The sequence below is a fragment of the Papaver somniferum genome, chromosome 1 (assembly GCF_003573695.1).
Source record: "Papaver somniferum cultivar HN1 chromosome 1, ASM357369v1, whole genome shotgun sequence".
In the NCBI taxonomy this organism is placed as follows: domain Eukaryota; kingdom Viridiplantae; phylum Streptophyta; class Magnoliopsida; order Ranunculales; family Papaveraceae; genus Papaver; species Papaver somniferum.
The window spans coordinates 239,294,316-239,316,464 of NC_039358.1; the positions used below are offsets into that span (position 1 = coordinate 239,294,316).

The window sequence follows — 22,149 nt, forward strand, 5'->3', positions numbered from 1 at the left end:
GTGCGCACGTCGGGGAGTTTGTTCTTTTTCTTTCGTGAGAGAGCAACGTAATGGTGTTAATGGATGCTAATGCTAATTAATGATACAAATATTACCGAATTACTTGATTTTCTTATTAATTGTGTAGCATCACCGCTGGTTACACAAACCGAAACCATGTGTGATGGCAGCGCTGATACGAGCTATTGTTGCAAACTTACGCGCGTGTAATTTATATGCAATTCGTAATTATTATGATGACATTCATCATTATAATGCACATATATGTTAACTAAAATGCACATATATGTTAACATAGTGTCAAATATGTTACTAGGTATTAGCCGGTCCTACTCCTTTTTTTCAAATATTGATGAGTAGGGTGCTAGAATCCGAAACTTTGGATTATCGAATACAAATTTTGTTATGAAGTTCTGAAACCTGAATACAAAATTTGGATATAAAGTTCTAGTTTGTAAAGAATTCTTACCTTTAATCTTGAAACCATGGTGTCATTTAAAGGGCTTGGCAAATCATGCATTCTGGTGATTGGTAATAATTTATCTCTTTCATATCATCTTTTAAGCTCTTTTAAATATGTATTATTAAAATTCAAAAGATAGGAGTTTTATAGTTCTGATACTATTTTCATGTCTCTAACATACTTCTCTGCTCTGTTGTATGATGAATGCATTACCAGTGGTGGCTGGTATAGAGAAGTTTGCTTTCAAAGGAATACAATCGAATCTTGTGACGTATCTGACGGAGGTGGTGAAAATGAACACTTCAACAGCGGTGAAAATAGTGAACATTTGGTTTGGAGTGTCTTATTCTTTACCAATCATAGGAGCATTTCTTGTAGATTATTTTACAGATAGATACTCCGCCCTTACAGCCTCGTCTCTTTTATATGTTTCTGTAAGTATCTCATCCTCTTATTCGATATTTGATGCTTGATATATAGAAGTTAAACCCAATTGATTGAAATTAATTTGTCCGTTGCTTGATCCAATATTTGTAATTAGGGACTGGTGGCGCTGACATCAACTGCATTCGCATGGGATACAAAGTCTAAAATTAAAATTAGTAATGCACATGAAGGGGCCAGTTCTAGTTCGGGTTCTTCAACTTATCTTCTGTTTTTATCTCTGCTTTTGCTAGCTTTAGGACAAGGTGGATACAACCCATGTTTGCAAGCATTTGGAGCCGATCAACTTCACCTTACCACAGATGATAACAATCAAGATCAGTTGCCAAGTTCAACCAATATTACAGATGATGGAGACGAAAATGATGAAATAGATTCTAATGACTTGAAGAGAAGTAAATTCTTTAGATGGTACTATTTTAGTGTATGCAGTGGGACTTTGCTGGGTGTTACTCTGTTGTCTTATCTTCAAGAAATATTGGGTTGGGGAATAGGTTATGCTGTTCCTACCATTGTTATGGCAATTTCCGTCGCTCCTTTCTTTTGTGGGACAAGATTATACACAGTCATCAAAAAACCGAAGTCTGCCAAACAAAATATAACACCATTGATTAAAAACTTAGCCAAGTCCATCAAGGGTACTGCACAGAAGTTCATGAATCGTAACAAGACCTTACCCTCAAATTCACCCTTTGTCGAACTCAGGTAAGATTCTCTTTAACTAGCAGGATACAGCGTAATATTGAATTTTAATATATATGCTTGTTTTTTTTATCATGTCGTGTGAATGGAGTAATCATCTAATGGCTTTACCACTGTACTACAGTGATCGGAAATTTAATAAATATTCTGTCTGTAGGGCTCAGCAGAAACCACCGGGTTGTAGCCACGATTCAGATGATCAGCAAAGCGATATGACCAACAAACTTAGCGCAGATGTACTAGTTGATGATCCGATAGAAGAAAAAAAATCTCTTGTAAGGCTAATACCAACATGGATGCTGCTCCTAGTGTTTTCTATCATCCTTCAACAACCAGCAACTTTCTTCACCAAACAAGGCACTGATATGAAGAGAAAGTTTGGTTCCCATTTTATAATCCCTTCAGCAGCACTACAAGGTGTTAAAAGCCTTACTATAATTTTTCTAGTGCCTGTATATGACAAAATAGTGACACCCGTTTTTCGGATAATCAGTCAAAGTAAGAAAAGGATGACCATAATGCAAAGGATGGGTTTTGGTTTGTTTTTGTCAGTAGTTGCTATGTGTATAGCTGCTGTTATTGAGACACAAAGAATGAAAATTAGTAGAAGAGAACCAAATAATAATTCAGCTCAATTGAACATTTTTTGGTTAGTGCCGCAGTACATCATAATGGGAATGGCAGAAGTTTTTACAATTGTTGGGATGCAGGAGTTCTTTTATAGCGAAGTTCCTAACAAGTTGAAAACTCTGGGAATGGCTTTACCTCAAGGTGTCTTTGGCGTCGGAAGTTTTCTTAGCGCAATCCTGATATCTATACTTGATAAAGTTACAGGTGATGGAAAACATAGCTGGTTCTCGGATGACAGGCACGGAGGTCATCTAGACAGGTATTACTGGTTATTAGCAATTTCAAGTGCAATTAACTTGCTTTGCTTCACAATTTATTCGCGCAAATATTACAATTAACGTCCCTTGCCAAGATATATCTTTCCAAGGAACTTTAATTGTAATATCTACGCGGTCTTTAATGTACGAGGCTGTTGGTGTGTGTTGCTATGTCATTAGAGTGCAAGTCTGTAATGGTCCTGGTTGTGCATGATGCACGTGTTATATAGTGCCGGTCGTCAAATGTGAGATGGCCTCTTTTATAAATTGCCATTCATTGCGGTTGTATTTGTAAGGATTGAATTCCCCAAATAAGAAAGATGGATTTGACATTCTTGAATATGCCACTAGAAGTGTTTGAAGTAGGAAGGGATCTAAAAGGAGAGATACCCGACTTCAAATAATTTAAGTTTTATCAAGATAATAATAGGCTTGGCCGAGTGAGTAAATTTATTTATTTGTGAAAATGGAATATCTCAATCTCTTTTATTGTAACCCGTGGGTTCAAATCTTAAGTTTTTCTTAATCATCATGTATAAAAGTTCGATCTTTTGTTTTTGAATCATAAATGGTATTTTCTTTTAAGCATATCATAAATGATTATGCTTTTATTTAAATGCATTTTAGTCTTTAGATCAGATATGAAAAAAATAAAAATAAAAATAGCGCCAAATGCTTACAATTTATTCTCAAGTTCATGAAGTTATATAAGAAATTCACTCGCGGGTTAACCTGCGCAATTGTACTAGTTCTATTGTTAAATTTTCTGTAAGTTCGTAATCTCAGTCGAGGGTTGGGCAAGTCTATTTTTCCTTGGACATGCCGCAACATGTGCAGGAATGTCATGTGTGGTAACACATCAAACTATACACATGAGGTTGGTTACGTTAACTTTGTTGGTTAACGATCAATGTCTAACCTAAGTAGAAAGTCCAAGGGTGAGTCAGCATTGGTGTCCGTGTTCACTTAGTTGTTATACGTATATGTTAGTTGTGGAGTGTTCCCTGTCATGCGTTACTTATGTCAACATTTTGTGTTCAAATTTTTTTGCAACGGATGAGATCATTTAGATATTGCATGTTGCAAGATCCCCTCATGATCCGGTGTTACACCAGTTACATTCAAGAGTATTCAACACACGCAATTACCAGCTAGCATATACGATTAACCTACTAGTACAATAAACACCACGTAAATATTACCATTAAAGTCCCTGGCAAAGATTTGAATATCTTGGCAAGGGATTTTAATTGGGATTGTTTTCAATTTTTAGCTTGCAAATTTGTTTACATTCGTTCTCCGTTTAAACACTTATGTGATGTATGTCCAAGGGCAAAACAATCTCGACTTAAACAGTATTTAAATACCCCTCAAAATTTGCACCTAAAAAATATACCCTTATTCAATTTTTTAAAGTACTCCTCCTACCTTCTGAAAAGTGGAAGCAACTAACACAAGTTGCTTTCAGAAGTGGACGTAACTAGCATAAGTTGCTTCCAGAAGTGGATGCAACTTTATCAAGTTGACTCTAAAAAAAATTATTTTTTAACCCTCGGAGGTATTTGTGCAAGGTCAAAAAAAATGAAGGGTATTTATAACATTCCCACTTTAATAAAAGTGTTTCTTCATCTAAGCATCATTTTCTATTAGTTCATTCTCACATCGGGGATCCCTTCTCCACTGCATCTCTTTCTGGCGCAAAATACTTTCTTACAATTGTAGATGACTACTCTAAATGTACTTCGGTGTTTTTGATGAAGTTCAAATCCGAAACTCTGAAGTTTTTCAAGTATATTTTTGCTTTGGTTATCAAACAATTTGGGCACAAAATCACCAGCATCTCCTCTGGTATTAACACATTAATCATTCCTCAACTACAAACTTTTAAGTGGGATAATTGTTCCCAGTTCAGATCTAATTAACTTCAATCCTAGTTTCATCCAAATGAGATTTTACATCAAACCAGTTATGTGTATACTCCACAACAGAATCGTATTGTCAAAAGGAAACATCGTTATTTGCTCAATGTAAAATTTACCCATACATTTTTGGGGAGAATACATTTTGGATGCTACGTATTTAATAAACAAAATGCCCACACTAATTTTATCTCATAAGTACCACATGAGATGCTTATGAATGATACTTCAAATTATTCATCTCTCAGAGTTTTTGGTTTCCTTTTCTTCGACAGAAACACAAAAATCTCTCACAAGTTTGATCAACGTGTCATGCCTGACATCCTTACTGGATATCCTTATGAACAAAATAGTTACACAGTTTATGATCTTGAATCAAAGTCTACCTACATATCACGCGATGCATTGTTCCATGAAAATATTTTTTATTTTCATTACTTATCTGCTTCTCATCCCTTGTCTGTCCCTGTTGAACTCAATATCTGTTCAACAGTCTGAGAACAATCACTATGACTCAATATTTTATCCACCTTTTTTTTCACAATCACACTTTGAAATCTCCAGTCCTGTTCGGCTTCTTATCTCTTGTTCACAACCTCATGATGAACACTCAAATCGTGACACGAAGTCAGGTCATTCCGCTGCATTAACATCTGTTACTCCATTTAGTTCCATGAGTCACACATCTCACTCACAATCCTCATCTACCACTAATGATATAGTGGTACCATCCGTTGTAGCCTCTCCAGTACAATCACATGATACTCAGAACAATCCTGCTTCTCCATCTGAACTGCAACAACTTAATCATGTAGTTTCTTTACTAGAAACTATAGTACCCACAACAGATTCTCGTCCATTCCGTATTCGAAATCCCCCTTTTTATTTAAAGGATTATCAATGTTATGCTGCTGAATGCAAATCAACTTCAATTTATTCGACAACAAGTATTTGTCTTTTGACAAATTCACTTTATCCCATTAGGCGTTTCTAGCTTCAGTCATTTTTGCTGAAGAAACTAAATCATTCTCTCAGGCAAGCAAATGCCCTAAATGGGGAGCAGCCATGGCCAAGGAAATCATTGCTTTAGAAGCAAACAATACTTGGATCATAGTCGATTTACCACCTGGTAATATAACCGTTGGCTTCAAATGGGATTTTTAAAATTAAATTCAATGTTGATGGCACTATTAAGCGTTACCAGACTCTCTTATTAGCCAAAGGTTACACTCAATATGAAGGAATTTATTACTACGACACCTTTGCACCAGTGGCTAAATTGGTTATTGTCCATGTCTTACTATCTATTGCATCCATGAAAGGGTGGTCTCTTCATCAGCTAGATGTCAACAATGTGTTTCTTCAAGGGGACCTTGATGAAGAAATTTATATGAAGATACCTCCTGGTTTAGCATGTAAAGGTGCGTCTCAGGTTTTTAAACTCAAAAAATCTCTCTACGGTCTTAAGCAAGCCTCTCGTCAGTGGTTTGCGAAACTTTCTTCAGTTTTTCTATCCGAAGGTTTTTGCAAATTTTTATGTGACTGTTCTCTTTTCACATATCATAGAGGTACAACCTAAATCTTTGTTCTCGTCTACGTCGATGACATAATTATCACTGACACATATGACAACTTTATTAACTCTCTTAAGCTGCGTCTTGTATTTCATTTTTCGATCAAAGGTATTGGTCGTTTACAATATTTTTTGGGCATTGAAGTTTCTCGATCTTCAAAAGGTATATTTCAATGTCAAAGAAAATATGTCCTCAATATCTTTAAGGACTCTGGCCTTACAGGGAACGTGTATCATCTTTTCCCACGGATACACATCCCAAGTTGCTTCTTACAGATGGTACGGAATTAACCATCGTCTAATCGGTCGTTTGTTATATCTCACTGTAACTCGTCCTGACATCACATACTCAGTCAATTATCTGAGTTAGTTTATGCAACATCCCAGGACAGCTCATATGGATGCTTCTCATCGTATCCCACGATACCTCAAGGAAACTATTGGATATGGCATATTTCTATCTTCAGACGGTTCTCCAACTCTCCATGGTTACACAGACTCTGATTTGGCAGGTTTCACTGCTTACTCGGTGTTCTATTACCGCCTATTTTTTTATAATAGGTAATAGACATATTTGTTGGAAATCAAATAAATAGCCTACAGTAGATCACGCATCAGCTGAAGCTGAATATCGTTCCTTGGAAAATATGACAACCGAGCTTCAATAGTTACTTTACCTCTTCAAAGACATGCACATTTCATGTCCTCTCTCTATTATTGTTTATTGTGATAGTCAAGCATCAATTCACATTGATTAAAATCCTGTCTTTCACGAGCGTACTAAATACATTGAGACTGATTGCTAATTTGTTCGTGAAAATTTAATGAGTGGATTGATATTACCCAAATATCTTCAATCCTCAGATCAACTGGCCGATGTTTTCACTAAGCCTTTGGGAGCTCCACAATTTGGTCGTCTAGTTAGCCAGTTGGGCGTTTGTTCAGGCTCTACCTCTCCAACTTGAAGGGGGGTATTAAGTTTATCCGGTCAACAGATAAACTACTCAGCATATAAGTTGTTATAACAAGTCTTAGTCTCCTTCCCTTGTAGATAGTTAGCTATTTTGTTTATAGTCTTCTTATTCTTTTGCTTCTTTTGGTTACATACCCTTATCTTTGTAATATCTTGTATTACGTAGCTACTATAAATATGAATCAATGAAACAAATCTACACACAATTGTGTGAGAAACAAAACCCTATATCAGTATTTCAAGAAAACCGTTGATCTTTACCAAGTTCTGGATACCTTTCAATACAGTCTGTTCTTTGGAACAAAAGGAACAAAAGGATGTTAAGGGGAGAATATACCACTTGTGAGAAGTTTCTTATTACACATTAAAAACAACTCTTTATACTTGGGCTTCAATCTATAAAGACAACATCATGTTTCGGGAATACTGGCATTGCTATGGTAGAGCAGGTTAAGCCCTGTACACAGTAACATGGATAGAGAGTTACTGTTGGTAGACTCGATCAAATGAAATGTGAAAAAACAAAACCACGCAGTATCTTTTTTTTTGAACAGAAGAGAAGAGGAGAGATTTTATTCCAAAGAAAAGAACATAAAACACATTACAAAAAAATTGCATGCCCATGTCATACAGAGAAACATTAATGAAAAATTACATCCCAACTGAAAACAGCATTTGCTAAGTCAACTTGTCGATCCATTGAAGTTGCAGCTTCCCAAGCAATAACCATATGCCTAATGTCTATACTCGAGTTATGCGTAGACCTCTTCTTGTCAAAAACCACGCAGTATCCATTATATCTACGGCACACAATCACCCATGCATTATACATTTAGCACACAATCACCAATGCAATATCATGCAAATACATTTAACACAAAATTCTATTTTTCCTTAATCAGATTTCCCAACCACATGCTTGATGGGTACAAGCTCAAGGGCATATCTACTCCCTGATGACTCCTCCATGTTTAGGTCTTCACTTTTCAATCCTTCTGGCAATTCCCAATTGAAAGCATACAATACATTGGCGAGAACGAGCTCTGTTAACACAATTCCCATATTCAATGCAGGGCAAATCCTCCGACCTCCCCCAAAAGGCATGTACTCAAAATTTTGATTTTGAACAAAATCAATGGAGCTATCCTTAAACCTCTCTGGCAAGAATTCTTCAGGATTTGGCCAATACTCAGGATTTCTCCCCAGCTCCCATGTATTTATTAGGACCCATGTGTTGGGGTATATGTCGTAACCTTCAATTTTACAATGTTTGATGCTTTCTCTTGCAAGTAATGGAAATGCTGGATGCAATCTTAGAGTTTCTTTAACTACCATTTTTAAGTACTGGAAATTATCAAGATCTGATTCTTCCACCTCTCCTTTTGATCCCACATAACTTCGAATCTCTTCTTGAACTTTCTTCATTACTTTGGGATGTTTCACCAGTTCTGCCATTACCCAAGTAATTACCTCAGCTGGTGTGTCTACTCCACCAAGATATACATTCTGATAGATAGTTTTTAGACAGAAAATTGTAAGTATATAGAAACCGAGAAAGAAAAAAAAACTCTACAATGCTAAGATGGTCTTTATACGAATGAAAGTAGGACTATTATACAACAGTGATATATCAAACTAAGAATAACCCAGTAACTAAAGCAGGTTAATATAACCATCCAGAAGATGGCCAAGTGGTTTGACATCCAAGTCACGATTATAAATACTTTAACTCGGTCAGGAATTGATAAACAGTTTAATTGGGTTAGTGTCAGATGTTTGAACCCCATAAATACTCCAAACCGGCAAGGTATCTAAAAGCAGTTTAATTGGGTTAGTGTCAGAATCCTGGGCTAAGAAGAAAAACAATACTGCAACTCTAATTAATTAGAGAGGAAAAGAAAAAAGAAATTACCAAAACTATTGCTTTAATATGGTCGTTAGTGAGACGAATTGTAGTCAATTGAGCCTTTTTTAGTTTAAGTAAAACGTCTATGATATCTTCATTCTCCAGTTTCACTCGCTCCGAGTTGTCATGTTCATCTAGGATTTGCTGTAAGAAATTGTCCAAATCATGAAAGCATTTTTTTGTTTTTCCATGGATTCCAGTTATCCTATCAATAATCCAACTTGCCTTTGGAAAGAAGTCAGATGCTGATAAACTAGTTAAAGCAGCGACTTCGCAGAGAAGTTTTGTGAGACTTCCATTATCAAATCTATCCCAACTTTCACCAGATGTGCTCCCAAAAGCAATTCGACAAATTGTTCTGTGTGCAAAACTAGTGAACTTTTCAAAAACATTAACAGAAGTTGCATTTGAAGAATATGATGATATGGAATCAATCAAAACATCAACCTCCTCTGCCCTGACAAGAGTAAAAGATTGCACCCTTTTCTTAGTAAAGAGTTCAAGGATGCATATTTTTCGAATCTCTCTCCAATACTCTCCAAAAGGTGCTAAAGCCATATCTACATAATTATACGAAAGCTGTTTTCGCCCAGCAAGTTGAACTCTATTGCAAAACGCAGTATCATATGTTTTGAAGACTTGTTCGGCAGCTTCCGCAGAGGAGATTACTACTGTTGGCACACGACCATATTGTATAAGCATGACTGGACCATATATTTTAGATAGTTGCGACATTGCTTCGTGAGGATGTTTTGCAATAAGTTGATGTAAATTACCAATGATTGGAAGCTTAGGAGGACCAGGTGGGAAGCTGGGTGTGGTTTGATCATTTCTGCATTTGAATATTGTGATGAAAAAATATAGAGGAAGTAGAATCAGAGGAAGAAGTAGAAGGAAACTATGAGAAAGAGTATTCTCCATGTTGAAATGAAGTGAGATTAATTATGATGTCTTTGTTCTGAGTGGTGGTGATTTAATGTCTCTCGTATCTTATAAATATGTAGGCACATCTAGAGAATATAGTTGTATATCAATGGTGACTAGTGATATGAAATATTCAACTGTTTATGCTTTAATGTGAAATTGACAACTGAGTAATCTTATTACTCCCATATAATGTGCCAAAAGTGCTACATGAACCTAATTAACTGGCCGGTGGATCGGTGGTGTTGCTGGGCTGCATCCTAAATTCTCCGTACTAGGGTCAGTCAGTGCGCCCTACCCATTAGCAGCCTTGAAAGAAGAGGCCTCCACATGGCAATTATAAGGCAACTTGAAGTCGGCTCCAGGTTGGAAAGGCAGGGGAACATCCGGCATCTAGTACTAATTTTTCTTAAAGAGTTCGTTGATTATGACATATAAATTACTAAGAACCGTATAACCGAGAAAGAATAATTTATGCAATCGATGATTTTCTTTGGATAGATAATCATTGCTGCTACTGGTCCCGTAGAATTCTGCAAGCCCGAGTAGAAGCCTCATCAACAACCATTGCTATTGTGAATCTGTTTCATACACGATGATGATCCTACGCTTATTATTCGTTCAAATTACACAGTAATGTTTTGCTAAGTGGTGGGCTTCAATCGATCTGCTTTCAGTAGCTGGCAATCTTGTATAAGTGATGTGTTTTTGGTTAAAAAAGTTTCATAAACGTTTTTCTTTTTTTTTTTTTTGGTATACGCATCTAAATTTGAACACTCGACGGATTTGGTGTAGCACAAGGGGCGTGCTTGTGTTCCACACCGCTACTACCCACCCTTATTGAATTACGTTGGAAATGGATTTTAACTTAGACTTTCCTGTTTAATTCGAAGTTATATTCGGTATTAATTTTACAGGTTCCTTATGTTAGAGAGAGAATTAGATAATTTAATTATCTCTAAAGATACAATTAGGAAGGGATTACTCGCATTCAACAAAAATATTTCCAAACACCACTAAAACCAATCTAAAGTGTCTCTCGAATTTTATCTCTTCTCATTTATACTACTACAAGGGCATATTGGGTGGTCTGGAAATGTTATTGAAATGGGACATAAATGGTATTTCAATATTAATTTGCAACATCCGTAGTGCATTACAGATTCCTGACTGAAGGTCGAGCCCGCTAAGCCTTCGAACGAGTTATGCAAACATTTTACTGAGGAGAGAAACAAATCCAAAATTTATTTGTTATAAAAGCAAAAAATATTATGGGTGTCATAAAAATCGAAATATATATCGGACCTGATAATAAGTAGAAGAAAAAGCTGGGCCTCACCATAAATTCCCGTTTATAAATATAGGTGAGAACGTGAACTTTTGAAGCAGTGGGTTTTAGGATGAAAAATTAGGAAAAAAGTGGTTGGCGATAGTTCCAAGGGTGAGGAATTGGCCCGGAATTCGGAGATTAATGGGTTAATGGGTATATGAACAGTTTGTTTGTGGATAGGTATATGGACCATTTGTTAATGGGTTAATTTTTGAAATCCAACATATTGGGCCGTGGTGTATTCTTAAAAATTCATTGGACATCCAGACTCGTTAGATTATAAATTGGGTTTTTTGAGGAGACATCTGAGGTAACTTTCAGATATGTTGACGTCTTAGCATAATAGTATGTTTTGACTGGAAGAACACCAAACAGAAATTAATTGTCTTAATTATGTTAATGTGCAATAGTTTGCCTTGGAAAACTTTCATAGGGTGGTCCTCTTAGGGTAATATCTTGTGCTTGTGACGAAACAATAACTTGGTGTTGTGGTGTTGAAACATATCTTGGCTAATTATCTGTTCTGAAGTGATAAACTCAGTTTACCTTTTCCTGTTATAAATTTTAATTATAAAACTGTTTGTGGGTGAAAATTGTTTCTGCTGATTTCGGTAATTTCGTGTGTGTAGGTGAGAAACGAGTCTAAACCCTAAACAATGTACTGCATGGGGGAACTTTTGATTCGAGAGATCAATCTGTACAATCCCGGCCTAAACCAAGAAATGGTCGTTCCAGGCTTGCTTTAGTCACAAAGTGAAGGAGAAGGGCTGGTCTTAGGGAGGGAAGCGAAGAAAGTGTCGAGACCAGAATAGTTGATTCTGGAATTGTGCGTGTTTCATGATTTGTATCAGAAAGTTGAACTGGCTAACTGAATGGAAAGCTATCAGATGATTTCTGGATGTTGTAGTGTTCTCCTGACCAAAACTTATTGTTTGGTAGAAAATAGGTGAGCCTTATTTATACAAGTCGCAACAAAACAGACCCTGGTCTCGTGGGAAATGGAAACGATTGAGTGGTGGAAGAAGGGAGTAACGAGTAACACCTGGAATTTATGTTTTCATAATGAAGGATACGTTTACACCATTACTTCTTTCCATTACTAACCGCCCCGCTTTATTACACTTTCTGTAACGGGCGTATTGCACGCCGCGCGCTGTAAACCGCTAGAACAATATCCTGATGAGTATCCCCCAGTTTGTGACATGTTTTTATATCTCGAGTGTTTTCGTGAAAAACATGTAGCACTTTGCTACGCGTGGCAAGTTAAAAATGAGAGGCTTTCCATAGGTAAATAGCATATGTGATGCTAGGCTCGTTTTGGCTAGTCGCCTAAAACTTGTCACGAGCTGAACGGCTCGGTGATAGCTAAGGAATTAAACCTAAAACTATGATTATATTTACACCTGCAAGTGCACAGGATCTAAAGTAGAAAGTGAATAAGCAGGGGTTTGTACACAGGGACTTGGAGGGAGCTATTGTTGTTTTCCTAGAGATTTTTGTGTTGTGTTAAAACACAACTGAGCTGTTTTGGTGTAACTGAATTAGTGACAGAAAGTAAATGTGATAGTGAAGCAAAGGTAACTGGAAGCAAAACCAAATAAACCAAGGCTGTTAGCCAAGGGCAGGGAGGAGAAGAAGTAACAAAACAGTTAAAAAAAAAGAAAGAAAAGCAAAGCCAAGGCAATGGCTTTAGGCATTCATCTAGAGTGGGAAGAGAACTAGCTTGCTCATTGTCACAAGTGAGCACTAGTTTCTCCCCACTACTCAATCAACACAATGCACTGAGATTTCTAGCCTAACATTCCACTAAACTAACATTACATGGAACACCAACATTTAACAGGAACAACACATATTAACAGGACATATGTAAACAACATTTAACATTTGCAGTGAAATTAGAATTGAAACATAACAGGGAATTAAAATTGAAACCCTAAAATTAAACAGTTGAAATTGAAATTTAAAAATTAAACCTAAACTAACCCAATTTTGGGGGAATCTCGGCTAGCCCAAGAACACCCTCAAATTGCTCTACACACTCTCTATTTATAGCATACAATTACCCAAATTTTCAAACCCTAAAATTAGAAATTAGGTATTTATCAATTCCGAAATTGCTCACCAAATTCGCTGAATTGGTGGTGACCCATGCCTCTTTTCTTCCCTCTCGGTCCTTCTCTGCCTCCAATTGTGTTTCTAGGTCGACCTATTTCATCAATTTCTCACCTAGGGTTTCAGTGAGATGAGAGATGAGAAATTGATGTAATAGGCCGCTAGAAGAATAGGGGAATGATGCGTTTTGTGTAGGTGATAGCCATGATGGCTTTTGGTGGCGGTTGTGGTGGTTGAAGCAGTGGAGTTGGCGGAGTTGGTAGTGAAGGTGAGGCTGTTGCAGACGGAGGTGAGGGAGGTGAAGTCGATGGAGAAGAAGGAGGGGAGTGTTTGGTTGATGGGTATATGTATTAGGTGCTTAGGTGTGTGGCGGGGATAGAAAGCTTGATGATTTGCAAAGTTGAGCCGAGGGATGCGGAAATGATAGATCGATCTAACGGCTACAAGTGAAGAGGCTGGTATCGACCGTCGGATGCCTGATACAACGAAACTGACGGCTCAAGATGGAGTTAGGTGCTGTAGTGTTAGACAGGAGCTTCAGACTTTGATGTACTAGCGATGCTGCGACCATAGGATACTGAGATGATCCAATCTGACGGCTAGAAAGGGAAACGGGTATGGATATAGGAAATGGATTTGGGTGAGGGTTTTGGGCCTTGGGTATGCCAAGCCCATATCTTCTTTAAGGACAATTCTTCCTCTTCAAGCCCAGTTCTAGCCTTTTGGTCTTGCGCACAACATTCTTCGCGGCTTCCTTGTGTAATTCCTCCCGACTTCTCACTACTTTTCTGCTCTTTTCTGCTTCGCAATTCATCTAACTTTATTTATTACCTAAAAATGCAAAATTAATTAATAAAAATATTTATTCTCGAAAACAAAGAAAATACAGAATATGGGATAAAATGTAGAATTAATGCACAAAAGATGAGTTAAATTGCCAACAAAAGGGGATAAATATATACAATATTTGGCACTCATCAAATACCCCCAAACCTGAATTTTACTTGTCCTCAAGTAAAACAAAACTAAGGAAATCCTAACTATACCACTGTCGCTGGTCTCTCGAATGCATTTAGCGTATGCACTAAGCCTTTTAAACCACTAAGTGTCCCTAGTGGACGAGTTGAAGTCTCGTGAAGGTTTACCAGAGGTGTGCCTACAAAACCTAAGGACAAAATATGAGCTCAGATTCCATCAAACGTGACATGTGCAAAACAGTTAAAGCTCACAGCAAAATGGAGATGTCAATCTAGCTATCGAAGGCACAATCCTAGCACTGATAACAAAAAAAGACATGTGATAAGAGTGTAAAGTGTATCTACACATGTGTAAAGAAAGATCTGAAGTTATGACTACTAATCACCAAGAGATAGTTTCTCAGGCTAAGAACTGAGGTCGAAATCTAGCTAGCTGTCCGGACTTTACGAGAATTGTGAATGAGTTGGAGGTATTTCACAATTACTCGCGTTGTACATCAATGGCATACACCCTCCTTGCTTATTACAAAAACAACAAAAGATGACTTTTACATGACTCTTATTTACATTGACAATTCTCTTTTTATTTTTGGAACAAGAGATGATGGAATTGATATAAATGATTTTTTTTGGTATTTTTCTGATATTTTTTTTTTTTTTTTTTTTTTTTTTTTTTTTTTTTTTTTTTTTTTTTTTAAACAACATTTTTGATACATGTACAAAAGGAAACAAAAGATTACATGACACTTTGCAAGAGGTAGCCCTTTTTGATGCACCCAGTTAAATTCGATGGTTGTCTTTCTTAATGTAACCTCCATCTTCTATCCCAACCAACCAAAGAACAAGCTAGTCCAGTTTCGTTCAGTATTCTAAAGTGATTGGCAATCGTAACTTCCTATCCAACACCTTGAAGATCGAGGCCATACATGTATTGGTAGATCGTGCGCGTGCAAATTTCTTATCACTATGTGAATTGTGCTAGAATCAGGGTGCCTAAATATCTAGACTAAGACTCCTAATAAAAATACATATTTGCACAAGAGTCAACATTTCAAGGTAAATGAGCTCCATTTTTTATGATTTTTTCATTTTTTAATTTTTTGAATTTTGATTTTTCAATTTTTTTTTTGGAATTTTTCAATTTTTTCAAAAAGAAGAAGGAGTTCGTTTTCAATTATAGCATATTATCGTGGTATCTACTCTATACCCCCAAACCTAAACTAAACATTGTCCTCAATGTTTCAAAATATGGAAAGGTTAAAATGCAACATATGGAAAGGGACATGCTGAGTAGAGTAAAAGGAGAGAGAATACCCGATTTCGGCGAAAGCAGAATTAAAACTCCGTTATTCAAGGCAAAAATCCAACATATTTCAGCCGAGATCATATTGGATTAGCAAAATATATACAAAAGGAACAAAAGGGTTTTTAAGAAATTTTAACTACTGGATTATGTACAAAAATATTCACCATACACTAACAATCTAAAGAGTTGAGGATCAACCCAAAAGACAAAGTGTAGACATTTCAACAGCTTCACACATATATAGCAGGAAAGAAACGCGAGTGAAACTGCGAAACAAAATGAGCTACCCCCAAACCTGGATTTTACAGAAGATATAGTTTTGAAAACAAAATCGCGCAGTTTTGGGGGTTCATCATGCAAAAGGTCTAGCTCGAAATGAACTGTGCTAGGGACGGGCAAACATGCTAATTCCAACTGTGGTTCCTCAAATGTATTATACTTAGAAGCAAAATAGTCCAAGAGGACTTGGGAAGCATACAGTTCCAAACCTAGGTTAGGAATTTTCAGAAAAATTGGTTTGACAATATGGGTACAAACCAAATCTAGGTTGGGTGGAAGGCCAACAGATTGTGACTCATGTAGGAGAATAGGTATATCATTATCAATCAAATCAAAATCTCCTAAATCGTCTACACATGTCACATCATGCTCACAATCATCAATCACATTGGCAAGTTCACACTCAGAATCATCAACATCATCAACAAATTTATTCTCATGCATCGGCAAATCAGGAGAAATATCACAATGTGACCTAGGTAGAGAATCAGACACATCAAATATATTTTCATGCATATTAGTGTCTACAGAAGATCCAACTATTCCTATGTCATGCTCATCTTCACAGAATAATTGTACGAATCCCATGTCAATATCAAAATCATATGAATTACAATGAGTATTAGAAAGAACAACATTCATGAAGGTCGAGGGCGAGAAGCCATATGTTATTGAACCAACAGGTTCCACAATATTTTCATGTTCCTCTAATATATCATAATCATCATCATGGTAGCATGCATATTGGTCCTCATTAACAGCGGTGGTGTCATTAGTCGATTCATGTTCCTCTAAATTAGGTTCATATTCAACATTATTTACATGAATGGGACTAGACACTTCATTAGGGACAACATACATTTCCTCATGAATTTCCTCCTTTTGTCGGTGAAGCAAAATCTGATCTAAATGTGCATGAATTCGTGCTGTAGATCTATCATAGTCTTGCTTACAGAGTCTTAAAGCTTCTGTGGTGGAGTCTAAATTCATGGGAGTACAAAATTCTTCATGTTCAAATTGTGGTGAATGGTACATGTGTGCATGGTCATTAGGGTCTACAAAATATTGATCGCAACCCTCAAAGGATTGATTATGGTCCCAATGACTACCATTCTCACAATTCATGGGCATTTCATACATTGGATTTTCTCTAGATGGCCTAAAATTATGCAAAATATGACAATGCTCAACAGGGTGGTCTAAACTACCACATGCGGGACATGCATAGATTTCAGGTTGCCTAAGAAAATTAGATGTGACAGATTCCTCATGTGATTGCATTTCTAAAGCTGCGATTCGAGCTTCTAATTGATCCATAAGTGATGATTGGGTGAGTGAGGCACTAGCAAAATGTTCATTTTCACGTTGCGATGAATGATGCATGTATGAATAGTCAGTAGGGTTCATGTATTGCGGCTCAGGACTTTGAAAATGTCCATAATAATTCCTATGACTATTGACATCATGGTCCGTGGAAGGTTCATAACGTGAAGTTTGTCCATAAGCAAGTTCCCTAAGAGTTTTATTTCCATCTCCAGGAGCAGACCAAAATCCAGACATGATTGGCTCAAGAGCTAAGTAACTATGTTACAAAGCCCAAAATTTGGTTTTTAAAGGGTTTGGATTTTTGGGAAAATTTTGGTTTTGGTGGGAGACATTGGAAAAAGAAAATTTGGTTTAAAATGGGAGTAAAAATAAAAAATTTGGTTTAAAATGGGAGCAAAAGAAAATTTTAATTATTATTTTATTTTTTTTTTTTTTTTTTTTTTTTTTAAACTTAGCCTAGCATAAATTAGCACAACCCATAAAAGAAAATAAAAACAACAATAATAATTACAAACCCATAAAAGAAAGAAAAAGAAGAAAAAGAAAAAATTATTACAAGCCCAAATAAAAAATAAAGAAAAACAAAAATTATTACAAGCCCACAAATTAAAAATGGAAGCCCACAGGTTGGGTTCTCTTAATGGGTTTAGGCTTACCTATAAAGCACAGCCCAGCTGTTCGGTTTGGTTGCAAAAGCCCAGTTGGGCTTTGGATCATCCTAAGCTTTGGCTTCAACACTCAAGCCCAGTTGGGCTTGGTTCAATTTCTTCTCCTTCTGCAGCTTACAGCCCAGTTGGGCTTTTGTTTCTTTATTGCACAGCCCAGCAACAGAAGCTTGGCAGCAGGGTCACTACTGCAGTTCAAACAACAACAGGCCAGCAGCAGGCTTTGGGTTTCAGGCTGCAGCTTTGGTTCAGCAACAGGTGCAACAGCTCACTGGATTCTTGGCCTGGCACCAGCAGGAGCACCACAGCAGCACAAGAGCATCAGCAGCAGCAGGTGGTTCAGTTCAGGGCTTGCAGGCAGGGCAGCAGCAACAAGGGTCAAGTTCTTACAACCCAGCAGCTTGGCAAGCTCAGCAGAAAGGTCTCGCAACAGGCAACAGTTAGCTAGCTAGCTAGCAAAGGATAGCCAGCAACAAGACCTGCACCAGCAAACAAATGCAGAGAACAACAAACAAAGGTAGAACACAACAAAATCAAAGTTCAAAAAAAAAACAACAACAGCGCCGCTAACCGAGTCCCCGGCAGCGGCGCCAAAAACTTGATAGCTAAGGAATTAAACCTAAAACTATGATTATATTTACACCTGCAAGTGCACAGGATCTAAAGTAGAAAGTGAATAAGCAGGGGTTTGTCCACAGGGACTTGGAGGGAGCTATTGTTGTTTTCCTAGAGATTTTTGTGTTGTGTTAAAACACAACTGAGCTGTTTTGGTGTAACTGAATTAGTGACAGAAAGTAAATGTGATAGTGAAGCAAAGGTAACTGGAAGAAAAACCAAATAAACCAAGGCTGTTAGCCAAGGGCAGGGAGGAGAAGAAGTAACAAAACAGTTAAAAAAAAAGAAAGAAAAGCAAAGCCAAGGCAATGGCTTTAGGCATTCATCTAGAGTGGGAAGAGAACTAGCTTGCTCATTGTCACAAGTGAGCACTAGTTTCTCCCCACTACTCAATCAACACAATGCACTGAGATTTCTAGCCTAACATTCCACTAAACTAACATTACATGGAACACCAACATTTAACAGGAACAACACATATTAACAGGACATATGTAAACAACATTTAACATTTGCAGTGAAATTAGAATTGAAACATAACAGGGAATTAAAATTGAAACCCTAAAATTAAACAGTTGAAATTGAAATTTAAAAATTAAACCTAAACTAACCCAATTTTGGGGGAATCTCGGCTAGCCCAAGAACACCCTCAAATTGCTCTACACACTCTCTATTTATAGCATACAATTACCCAAATTTTCAAACCCTAAAATTAGAAATTAGGTATTTATCAATTCCGAAATTGCTCACCAAATTCGCTGAATTGGTGGTGACCCATGCCTCTTTTCTTCCCTCTCGGTCCTTCTCTGCCTCCAATTGTGTTTCTAGGTCGACCTATTTCATCAATTTCTCACCTAGGGTTTCAGTGAGATGAGAGATGAGAAATTGATGTAATAGGCCGCTAGAAGAATAGGGGAATGATGCGTTTTGTGTAGGTGATAGCCATGATGGCTTTTGGTGGCGGTTGTGGTGGTTGAAGCAGTGGAGTTGGCGGAGTTGGTAGTGAAGGTGAGGCTGTTGCAGACGGAGGTGAGGGAGGTGAAGTCGATGGAGAAGAAGGAGGGGAGTGTTTGGTTGATGGGTATAGGTATTAGGTGCTTAGGTGTGTGGCGGGGATAGAAAGCTTGATGATTTGCAAAGTTGAGCCGAGGGATGCGGAAATGATAGATCGATCTAACGGCTACAAGTGAAGAGGCTGGTATCGACCGTCGGATGCCTGATACAACGAAACTGACGGCTCAAGATGGAGTTAGGTGCTGTAGTGTTAGACAGGAGCTTCAGACTTTGATGTACTAGCGATGCTGCGACCATAGGATACTGAGATGATCCAATCTGACGGCTAGAAAGGGAAACGGGTATGGATATAGGAAATGGATTTGGGTGAGGGTTTTGGGCCTTGGGTATGCCAAGCCCATATCTTCTTTAAGGACAATTCTTCCTCTTCAAGCCCAGTTCTAGCCTTTTGGTCTTGCGCACAACATTCTTCGCGGCTTCCTTGTGTAATTCCTCCCGACTTCTCACTACTTTTCTGCTCTTTTCTGCTTCGCAATTCATCTAACTTTATTTATTACCTAAAAATGCAAAATTAATTAATAAAAATATTTATTCTCGAAAACAAAGAAAATACAGAATATGGGATAAAATGTAGAATTAATGCACAAAAGATGAGTTAAATTGCCAACAAAAGGGGATAAATATATACAATATTTGGCACTCATCACTCGGTGGCGAATTTTGATGGCTGAGATTACATATCATGAGGAAGAGTGGCCATTGATTATGGCCGCATCTTGTTGTATAGCGTAGTGCGCCATTGGCATAGTAACGCCTGGTGGAGCCATGGCATAATGGCATGCTAGTGGCATGCCAGTGGCGTAGCCATGGCATATATGGCATGACAATGGCGTAGCCGAGGCATCGCGACATGCTAGTGGCCGTGGCATGGTTACATGCCAGTGGCCGTGGCATGGCGACATGCTAGTAGCTGTGGCATGGTGGCATGCCAGTGGTCGTGGCATAGCGACATGCTAGTAGTTGTGGCATGGTGGCATGCCAGTGGCCGTGGCATAACAACATGTCAGTGGCATGGACACACCTGTAGCGTTTAGCATGGACAGCGTTAAGATTTAGCTCCATGACTAAAGCTAAGGCTTGGCGGCATGGCCAAGGTTAGGTCTTGGCGCCGTGGCCAAGGTTAGGGTTTGGCACTGTGGCCGAAATTAGGCGTCATGTCCAAACTGGGATTTGATGTCGTGGCCAAAGTTTAGGGTTTGGAAGCATTGTCACTCAAAATTTTCCACAAGCCTCTTAGTTTGGTGGCGAACTTGGATGGTTGAGATCGCATCTCAGGAGGAAAGGTAGCCGTCGATCATGGCTACCTTTAATTGGCAGTGGTGCCTTTAACTTGCACTAGCGGTATTGCGGAATGGATGACATGGCATGGATCGTGCATGCCTTTAGCACGGTTGCGCGGGTAGTCATAGCTACTGAAATTTTTGGCACGTTGGTGTGGAAATCTTGCCTAAATTAGGGTTTGGATTGTCGAAAACCTAATTAGCCTATATGGCACGTCGCTTGGGGTGAGTGGCCATATTTAGCGCATTTGGCATGTGCATCTGACATGTGTGCCTGGTATGTGCGTTTGGCATGTTTCGCATGCTGCTTGGCATGCTGGTGCGTTTTTGGGAAACCAATTGGCTTTGCGGCCATCTGGCGTGGTTTCCTTCTTTTCAACATTGTGGCGAGTTTAAAATAACCTGGTTGGTTAATGTAAGAGGTCCGGCCAGGCATGGGCGTGGCTACACTTCCGTGTGAGTGTGGCAGATTTAAAGCGACCTGATTGGTCGATGGGAAGTGGGGAAGGGAAGCTAGGGCGTGGCCACACTTCCAGTGCGCTGTGGCGGATTTAATCGCCTAGTTTGACTAAGCATATATAATTTTTCGACCAACGGGGTCTAGTGTACTGCGCGGGGCGCGAGACTCTAATTTTGCAAATTAGTCGGGTTTATGAGCTTTTTGTGAGTTATCACAATAATTGGTTGGATTTTGTATGCTGCCACAAAAATCCTTATCTATAGATTGCAGTGTGCTTTCAGTCTGAGCATTTCGTGCGATGGCTTTAACTTTGGTACTTGGAGGTTCATGATACTCCGCTGCGAGTGAACATAATCCGTGATGCCATACCGATATTAAGGGTTTTGTCGGGGAACATAGCACAGGAAAGTACTCGGTGAGTCTTGTATTGGCGAGGTGCCGAAATTTACAGAGTGTTTGGGATGGTGGCTACATTCGGCAGTATGTATAAATTTCATGTAAATATATCGAATGGCTCAATAAATATTCCGGTGGAGAGGTTAGTACTCACGGCACCATTTTCTTACAAAGTGACGTCAAATGCAAGATTTTACGATTTTAACCCTAAGCTAAAAACCACCATCAACAAAAACAAAATCATTGGATTATCTGCATCCAATCCGTCCATATGTGTATTTATTAACGCAAATCTGCTTGATGATGGATTGGACTCGGATGCCAAATTTGAAATCCGTAATAAATAGAATTGGATACAGATGAGGTGAATATCTGCCCATACCCGCCCACTCTCACCCCTATGACAACTACTAGTTCCACTTTACATTATTATGTGTACTACCGGAACCAGGACAAAGGTATTCTGAAGCCTAATTAAGAAATTCTGAATATAGACCCAAATCTAACGTATACAAGGTAACAAGGGGGCTAACAA

General features: G+C 38.1%; 2 protein-coding genes across 2 annotated transcripts; one reads left to right on the forward strand and one right to left on the reverse strand.

Moving 5' to 3' along the window:
• The first annotated feature begins 31 nt into the window (after positions 1–31).
• Positions 32–2,857, forward strand: LOC113321171 (protein NRT1/ PTR FAMILY 5.8-like). The gene is made up of 4 exons (XM_026569056.1): positions 32–531; positions 680–897; positions 1,005–1,612; positions 1,767–2,857. The coding sequence occupies exons 1-4, from the start codon at positions 486–488 to the stop codon at positions 2,575–2,577; spliced, it is 1,683 nt and encodes a 560-aa protein (XP_026424841.1). The 5' UTR covers positions 32–485; the 3' UTR covers positions 2,578–2,857.
• Positions 2,858–7,855: 4,998 nt separating this feature from the next.
• On the reverse strand, positions 7,856–10,184 carry LOC113274025 (cytochrome P450 71B10-like). Its single transcript, XM_026523572.1, has 3 exons — positions 10,090–10,184; positions 8,874–9,699; positions 7,856–8,467 (listed from the first exon to the last, which is right to left on the reverse strand). Exons 1-3 carry the CDS (start codon positions 10,182–10,184, stop codon positions 7,856–7,858), a joined length of 1,533 nt encoding a protein of 510 aa, XP_026379357.1.
• Between the last annotated feature and the right edge of the window lie 11,965 nt (positions 10,185–22,149).